The sequence below is a fragment of the Odontesthes bonariensis genome, chromosome 10 (assembly GCF_027942865.1).
Source record: "Odontesthes bonariensis isolate fOdoBon6 chromosome 10, fOdoBon6.hap1, whole genome shotgun sequence".
Classification (NCBI taxonomy): Eukaryota; Metazoa; Chordata; class Actinopteri; order Atheriniformes; family Atherinopsidae; genus Odontesthes; species Odontesthes bonariensis.
In genome coordinates, this window is record NC_134515.1 from 15,064,751 (window position 1) to 15,072,974 (window position 8,224).

Sequence of the window (8,224 nt, forward strand, 5' to 3'; positions counted from 1 at the left end):
GAAAAACATTAAATTCATCAGTTCTAGAATCCAATTTACCAGTTTAGCTTTCATCAACTTCAAATGAGATGGATTTTAACACTTGCAAACAGAATGGTGGTTGGATGAAAAAAAAAAAAAAAAAAAAAAAAAAAAACTAAACAAAAATGATCTCAAAAAATTATATCTTAAAATATATATATACTGTATATACATAAATCCAGACAACCCTTTGAAACACAAACTTTTTACAGGAAAATGTTTTGATCCCTTACTACAGTGTTGATCAAAGGTGAGTAATGACAGATTCCCAGCATTGTGATAGGAAAAGAAAATCAGAAGGTTCATAGAAAAGAACGTGTGATCACCACCCACTTCATCCATTTGTTATAATAAAAGCTCTCAATCTTTGTTTTCCTATGTTTCCTCTGCAAAAGAAAGAGAACAACAGTTTGTTTGGAATGACTATATTTACCTTTTTTTTTAAAAAAAATTTCAGAATAAACACAGATTGTAAAGGACAACAACAGCTTGTCTAAACAAACCAAATTAACCTCAGTCTCTGAAACACAGATGGGTAAATGTTCTTGAGATAAAACGCTCCTTGGGATAAAGCGCGTTTGCTCGGCCGTCATGTCAGACTGACCCCGTTCCGACTTAAACTTGAATACTTGTTGAGCACTTTAGAGACCCCCCCCCCCACCCCCGCCCCTCCAATTTATTTGTACACAGATCCCTAATAATAATAATAATAATAAAAAAAATAATAATAATTTGTTTAAAGAGGTGCTCAGCAGAACAATACCCAATCTCTATAATGGCGCAAAATGGATTTAGGTACAGGAGACGTGGGATTAGTAACACCCTCTTTGAATTACGCCCTCAGTAATGTGGCAGAGGGCTAAAGATTTCAATGTGGTCATAACAATCATCCATCTTGATGACTGTTACGCTAGTAAGATGATGCAAAGAGTTTTGTGGCCAATTAATGCTGAAGAATAAGAAAAAAAATATTAAAAATTAAAAGTAATTCTGGCATTTTGCTGTTTTCCAACCATCATGGATGCACATTTAGATGAAATGTCACTAACTTCTCTTCAATGTCTTTATTTAGTAAAGAGAGCAACTGCCTTACGGCACTTGTTAGTCAGAGCAGAACATTTTTTAATCAAAAGATTATTTAATGCGAGGACTTTTCATTAGATTTCATCTTACATCTAATCACATTCTTTTGCAACTTAACCTAACGGCTTTAAATATAACGCTCAATTTGTTACAAATAGGTAGGAACATCGTATCAATCAAAACTTGGCAGATTGGTAGAGGGAGATGCACTGGAATTACAATCATCGAAAGAACATAAAATTTGAAAATTTACTGCAATTCTTTTAAGTTTTGTTCCATCTTTGACTATTCACTCAACTAATGGTCTTAAAAAGGCAAAATGCATCTAATGTGCAACTTAATGCAGACCAATCTCTCCAAACAAACAAACAAACTTTCACAGGGAAGGCAGTATTTCCAGACTATTTTGATCCATGCTGCTCACATCCTCATCCAACACTGTGAACCATAGATCAAAACTTTGTGTTACTGTCCCGCTCATAAAAAATAAAAAAAAAAAAGGAAATAAATCAAATCCTGATCAATCCCCCATTAGCTGTGACCAATACATATCAAATGAGACAGAGATGAAGGATAAGTTGGAGTTTTTAACTAGCAAAAGTTTTCCCTGTGTCGTCCTTGCCTTTATATGTCCTCTTCCCGTGTGTGAAGGGTAGGTATCTGTACTTGATCATATGCTAGAAAAGGCGGGCGAGAAAAAGAGCATTAGTAACAGGATGAGAAGGATGAAACATTTCCACCAACTGCATCCATGTGAAGAAGTTGCACAAATGGGTAAAAATATTCAAAAACATTGTCACTGTAATGCCATGCAGTTGGTAAAATGCTCCTTCAAAGACAAAGAACATTATGAATGTTCAAATGTTCAGCTTTAGCTAATATTTGTTCAAGGATTAGGTTAGAATAACTTTTTATCTCAAAATGACTGTATATGGTGTTGTTATAGTATCCAGAGTCCCCCCAGGATTTTTCCACTCAAATTTAAGACTTTTTAAGACCACATCCAATGAAATTTAAGACCAACCTCGCACCTATTCTGGCATACATTTATGAAATAATGCAAAAGAAATCTGTCAGAATAACACAGGGACAAATAACAATTACTTCTTTTTAATAAAGAATAAAGTGATGAATGTCCAGCTGTTTTTGTGCTTTTGTTTAGACTTTCATCAAGCATGACCACAAATCCAGACGCCTTATTGACCTGGTCGGTCAGTTGTTTGGTGATGAAAGGGGCCAGACCAAACTTGGTAATATAGGCAGTCTTGTTGCTCCCACATGTGAAAGTAGCCGCGATCTTCGAGTCGGGGAACATCACTTTGAAGAGCTCGCTTATATTTTCATTTGACGTATAGGAGTGGTGGTCCGATATCGTCTTTAGTACCCACGTCACCTCTGCCTTAAGAGTTGGCGTCGAGCCACAAAAAGCTCGTATGTTACCTGGCTGTGTGGGCTCGGTGCTGCTGGCAGCCGAGGTGACTGTTGAGGTTGGCGTCGGGTTTGCGGCGCAGAACTGGGCTATGGGTGCCTGCTTCTGTGTAGCTGCTAAGCATGCTAAATGTTTAGCACTCCAAGGCCAAATGACCCATTGTGCCGAGCTTGAATTTTTTTCGGCACAGACGGCACTGAGCCTCACACTCATTCCCCGGTACAGCCTGAACCCAGTCATATTTTGATTCATTGAGCCACAGTGGATTAAATCTGCACTTGCCCATCCCAAAGCTGCTGCGCGAGCGACCGCATCGGTGGGTCAGCGGCGTAACTGTGCACACTGTAGCGTAATGTGGCGATCTAGTAAACTTTGAAATAAGGATTTTCCGACCGCGTAGTTGAAACAGTGCATTAATGCCACCTCGTGTCGGAGATCGATAGTCAGAGAGAGAAAAAAAAAAAATCATTTTACAACGCAACATTCCATGTTTTGTTTTTTTGTCAGTGTTTTACTAAGTATACAGTTATGTTGTTGAGCTGTACTATCATGCAGATAAGAAAGGGAAAAATTAAGACCTTTGAGAATGAAATTTAAGACTTGTAAACAAAATTTAAGACCTTTTCAAGGCCTTAATTTACGGTTATCAAATTTAAGACTTTTTCAAGTTTTTAAGACCCCTGAGTATCGTTTCTAAGATGTTATCCAGTTCAGGTGCATAGATTCTTGTCAGTAGCTACAAATTTTTTTGTATAACCTACAGAACACTTTTGATGGACAGCAATGTCTTTCATTACACAGCGATTGTTAGTCCAGTGAAGCCACAGTGTCATTGTATATAGTGCATGTGCTGCATATCTTTCAGTGTTTTACCTTAATCTGCCTCTTCATGGTGATGCAAAAGAGCATGATGAAGTACATTACAAGTATAGGCCAGAACACTGGCACATTGAAGGCATCAAAAAATGTGCAAATCATGGCGATGACGATGCCTTTTGTCGCCGAATGCCTGGCAAGAATAGAAACAAGACTTGAGTTAAATGCGACCACATCACATCCTCAACAGTGAGCATTGTGCAATCTCATTGAATACATTTATTCAGCAGCAACAATGTGAACTACACAAACAGTCACGAATAATGACATTAAATGTTTAAGAAAAAGGCGGTGTGGCAAACGCAGAGGCAAAACCTCACCCAATAAGTACATTCTGGTCATAATGGACCATTTGATTGCATGGGATCCATAATATCATTGTCGATATCCTCCGATGGCAGAAACTGCATTTTGATTGGTAATATCCAAAACTATAGCCGCTTTCGGACTGTAGGAACCTTTGGCAGTTCTAATAACCTTTTAATCCGCGGGGCCGTTTTCTCCCGTGTTCGGACATACAGGAACTCGGGGCTTTCTCCCTTAGTTCCTATAACTATTTAGCTCCTTCTCCGAGGTCGGGTCTTTTCATGGTTCTATAGAACGAATCTGACGGAGGTGTGTGGTGGTCGGTAGCTACGCCCCATGTCATGCTATCAAGGCTGAAATGTCTCCTCATATGACACAGACACAACCTGCGGGTGTTTAATAAGTTAAACTTACACTTTGTCTCCTTTGTCTGCAGCAATTTGCTCTCCTTTCTTCCTTCATGAAATGAAAAATCGTCTCCTGACTCTCTCTGTGAGCTCTTCCAGCCTCGATATTAGACGCCTGATGTGATTGTCCATGATTAATATCACCATCATGCAGACCATAAACACGGTGGCCTCCCCGCTCTCCATATTAGCTTCTTTGTGGTGTTTTTTCTTCTCTCCTTACTTTCTGTTTTGTTTTTGAATGTAGCGCTAAACGGCTAACGGCTAACACGTCACTGACGCAGACGGCTGCGCGCGCCGCATCAGTCCCTATCAGGTCCCGACTCATGTGCGAATGCAGACTAAAACAGAAGGACAGTTATCAGAACGAAATTCGAGTAGGACAGTTCTGATAACTACGTTCCTATAACTACTCTGTCCGAAAGCGGCTCATGCTAACCATGCATAAATATGCTTAGTAAAGTACTAGGGTGTTATCAAAACAAGTAAAAGTGTAATAGAAGTCTGATTTAAAAAAAAAAAAAAAAGCCGTACAAAATGTCTGGAGCCATTTAGACATCCAAAAGGGGACTCTTACTGATAATGTGACAACTTCAACCGTCTTTCACTCCAGCCTGAATACAGACACAGTGGATGACTTGTGACATTATTTGAGTAAGTAAAGCAGAAATTTTTATGGCCGAAATCTCAAAAGTCTTATGCAGATATTGAACTGGAACTGCGTAATTGTTGACAGGCCCTAACAGAGAAGGCGAGACAAACGGAGCACAAGGAGCAGATGAAGAAATCAGAAGCAAGCACATCGAGACAGAATTGTCAGTCCATTTAAACCTTGATTCTGAAATAAATAAATAAAGAGGGAAGCACTAATATTTCCATACATCAAACAAAAGCCAGCTGTATGACTGGTGGGAAGCTACTTTTACATCATTCCTGCTTTAGTAAACCAGATGGTGCAGAATTTGCATAACCACATGCAAGGCAAAGCCTTTCATAAATTTCAAAAACACTGCAACGCAGCACTGTGGCCTTAATGCAAAACAGATAAGTTTGTCAATGTAACCTTTTACATAACTGCTCAAGGACAGTCAACGGTTGTTGTGAAGGTTTTTCCAGCCATACTAACAAAAATCAGACGGAAAAGCCTCTATTGAAAAGATTTTAAGAAATGTGTTACAGACATCACAAGAATGCACGATCACTTCGTGTCACAAGGAAATAAACAGCTTCCACGCAATTATCTTTGGTTTTATGCTGAATAGCTACATCCTCTTTCAAATGATCTCTGCTTGACTTGATTTTGACCACACAGGTATTCCACAAGAAAATAATTTGCAATCACTCTGTGGATGACAGTGACAGATGGCCAGACCATGAGCTGAACTCTTACCAGAATTTGAATTCAGGCAACCTTCTGATGAAAGGGCGGAACTCCTCGTTCTGCTTGGTAGGAAGGGATGGGCCCTCATCTACAAGAGAAATAGGTTACACAGTCACTTAGAGTGGTTTCAATATTCTGCAGCAACAATAGCCAAATAAAAGGACAAGACTTGGTAGCAGAGATATTTATTTATTTATTTTACTTTGACCGAGTTGCAGCTAATCCCGAATAAACAAGCGTCAAAAGGTACACCCTTTTATCAGGTACACAACAACAACAACAAAAGACTTCACTGATGTAATTTTGTCAACTTGCCTTCGTCAAGCAGAGAGGGATCCACTTTTGGCGATAGAAACGCAATGAACAGATTGAGATGGTAGATTCCCAAAGCGTATGTTACAATATACCACCCCTGAAAAAGAGTGAAAAAATCCTCACATTAAAAGGGTTTCTGGACAGACGGTTAACAAAGATAATACTTTATAAATAAAAGGTGCACACACTAATGAGCATAGCATTGAGCATTTGTATTCAAATCAATCTTTCATCATGGATAAATAGTTGCCAAAACAAAGTCACTGCAGGCTGGTACAACAGCACAACATTGAGTAGGAGTGAATGAAAGTCTGTTTTAAAACAGTAAATGGGCTTTTAAAACTTAAAATTTGATGGCGGCATGTGAATTATTCAAATTTAGTTTAATTTTCTGTCTTTCCTGAGGAAGCAACAATATAGTAATTCAGAAACTAACACACACACAGACAATTACCTGTAGTATGTACACTCTGATCATGTAGACAGCAGTAAATAGTAGAGTGGCTGCCCATCGCACCGCATAGAATGGTGTTGACTTGTCAAGCCATGACTGATAGACCTGTTACAATAATAAAGAGAAAGAAACCGTGCCACCAGAGACGGAGAGAAATGCTAGACACAACTTCAGATGAAACCATGCATCGCCCAAAATTGTGTCAAAGCATCAACCCATTGACTATAGGTGACTAACTCTATGACAAAACAATTATGTGATATTATAGACATGAGTGATCTGAGTAATAGGCACTTTACCTGTCCAATCCTTGTGAAGAAGGCAGCGACTACAGATGGTTTCCCATGGATAGACTCCCCAACACTGTCCCCTTCTGACATTCTGGTAGTGAAAAAAATAAAACTAACTAAATAAATCTGATTAATGGTGACAAGGATGTAAGCTACAAAGGTGGCTGCAGCAGATTAATATGATGTGGTTGGTTGTTATCTAATATGTGCATGTCTAGTATCTAAAAAAAAAAGAGCCATTATCCTAGTTTGAAATGAAAAAAAAAATTAACTAAATAAACAAACAATCATATACATACATACATACATGTAGGCCTAATTAGTCAGCTATGTCTTATAGGTACTAATGACAAGTGCACTGACAGATCAGAGTGAATTTCATGTATTTAAATTACATCCGTAGGAAAAATGTCATAGATAACCAAGTATATCATTGCATCTCATATAACTAAAGTAAAAATGTCTAGTAACTTCTGTTAAACCAGAGGTCCCATGTTTGGCTACTAAAAAGGTATGGATTTTTTCAGTATTTCTTGTCTACTGAGTGGATCATGGATTTTGTGAGTATCGTTGGCCACTAAGACTACAATGTCTGCTGCAGCTTAGGGTCATGTTTTTAATTGTTTACCCAGCACGACTTGCTACCAGAGAAATCACAATACATTGAGTATTTTAACAGTAAATATTAGCAAAAGAATAATCATACCGTGTTTGACTGTTCCTGGTTTTGGCTAGCTAGCAATGACTGCATTCGTAGCTAACAAGCTTGAGGTTTTCGTGTTAATAGACACGTATCTTTCAAACAACTTCACTGGCAAACTATAACAAGGATTTAACTCAATACTTTATGTGCTACTGCTGTTTTGTCTGTGACTTTGATTTATTTGCATTAGCTTATAAAATAGCCACATAAATGGCTAACTAGCTATGTAGGTTACCCTTTGGCCCCCAATTTACCGTTTACATGGGATATGTAGTTCTTCTGAAGCTTCAGTTAACCCCTATACACCCATCTATGAATTTAGTTACTGCATTTCCCAGAACGCCAGTACAACTCGTATTCAAAGTGTGGCAAAATAAATTGTAGTTCCTCACTTATTCTCTTTCCTTTGCAGGCTTTGTTATATAGACACCTTTGAACTACAAATACCAGCATTGACTTTGAAAATTTGACAACTCACTTCCGGTGACACATTACTACGTTGCCAAGAGCTAGCTAGTTAGCACGGTTAGAAATATAACTGCTATCTAGTAATCATGTTTATAATCACCGAAGAATAGAACCATTCATACTTTGTATTCGTTGATGCAATAACTTTCAGCGTCTCTCAGTTTTTAGCAGTTCCAGTGGAAATCAACAATGATGGCTTTTTCTTACCTGATACGGCCGCTGTGTCACAACCCGGCTCTACCTAGCTAGCTACACTAGCCACTTCTCGTGCAAACTGGTGTGAACACGTCATTACTTCCGCAAGGATCAGACCACACTGCAGGAAGGCTAGTAGAGCCCCGAAAGAGATGCAGTGCTAAAGCTCGATTGCATTTTATCAGTGGGCTGTGTTTGAACGAACTACCAAGTGAACAAAATTGAAGTGTATGCACTACTATACATTAAAGAGTTAATAATGAATATAATTATCGTAATAATAACAATAATTTTGA

General features: G+C 38.4%; 1 protein-coding gene across 3 annotated transcripts; it reads right to left on the reverse strand.

Moving 5' to 3' along the window:
* Nucleotides 1–111: 111 nt before the first annotated feature.
* Nucleotides 112–8,036, reverse strand: rer1 (retention in endoplasmic reticulum sorting receptor 1). Of its 3 annotated transcripts, none has more exons than XM_075476433.1 (8): nt 7,941–8,036; nt 6,572–6,653; nt 6,273–6,377; nt 5,819–5,915; nt 5,513–5,591; nt 3,407–3,542; nt 1,727–1,781; nt 112–407 (listed from the first exon to the last, which is right to left on the reverse strand). In XM_075476433.1, exons 2-8 carry the CDS (start codon nt 6,650–6,652, stop codon nt 397–399), a joined length of 564 nt encoding a protein of 187 aa, XP_075332548.1. In that variant the 5' UTR covers nt 6,653; nt 7,941–8,036; the 3' UTR covers nt 112–396. The 3 variants fall into 3 exon arrangements, with proteins under 3 accessions (XP_075332548.1, XP_075332546.1, XP_075332547.1); XM_075476431.1 differs by lacking the exon at nt 112–407 and adding an exon at nt 1,071–1,542; XM_075476432.1 differs by lacking the exon at nt 112–407 and having other exon boundaries at nt 1,071–1,781.
* Between the last annotated feature and the right edge of the window lie 188 nt (nt 8,037–8,224).

Bases quoted from the DNA above. Each gene is read 5' to 3' on its own strand.
- rer1 (XM_075476431.1), bottom strand. From the start codon at position 6,652: ATGTCAGAAGGGGACAGTGTTGGGGAGTCTATCCATGGGAAACCATCT. The intron at 6,378-6,571 runs GTAAAGTGCCTA...TTATTGTAACAG, and splicing joins TCTTCACAAGGATTGGACAG to GTCTATCAGTCATGGCTTGA. The intron at 5,592-5,818 runs GCAAGTTGACAA...TTTCTCTTGTAG, and splicing joins TCCCTCTCTGCTTGACGAAG to ATGAGGGCCCATCCCTTCCT.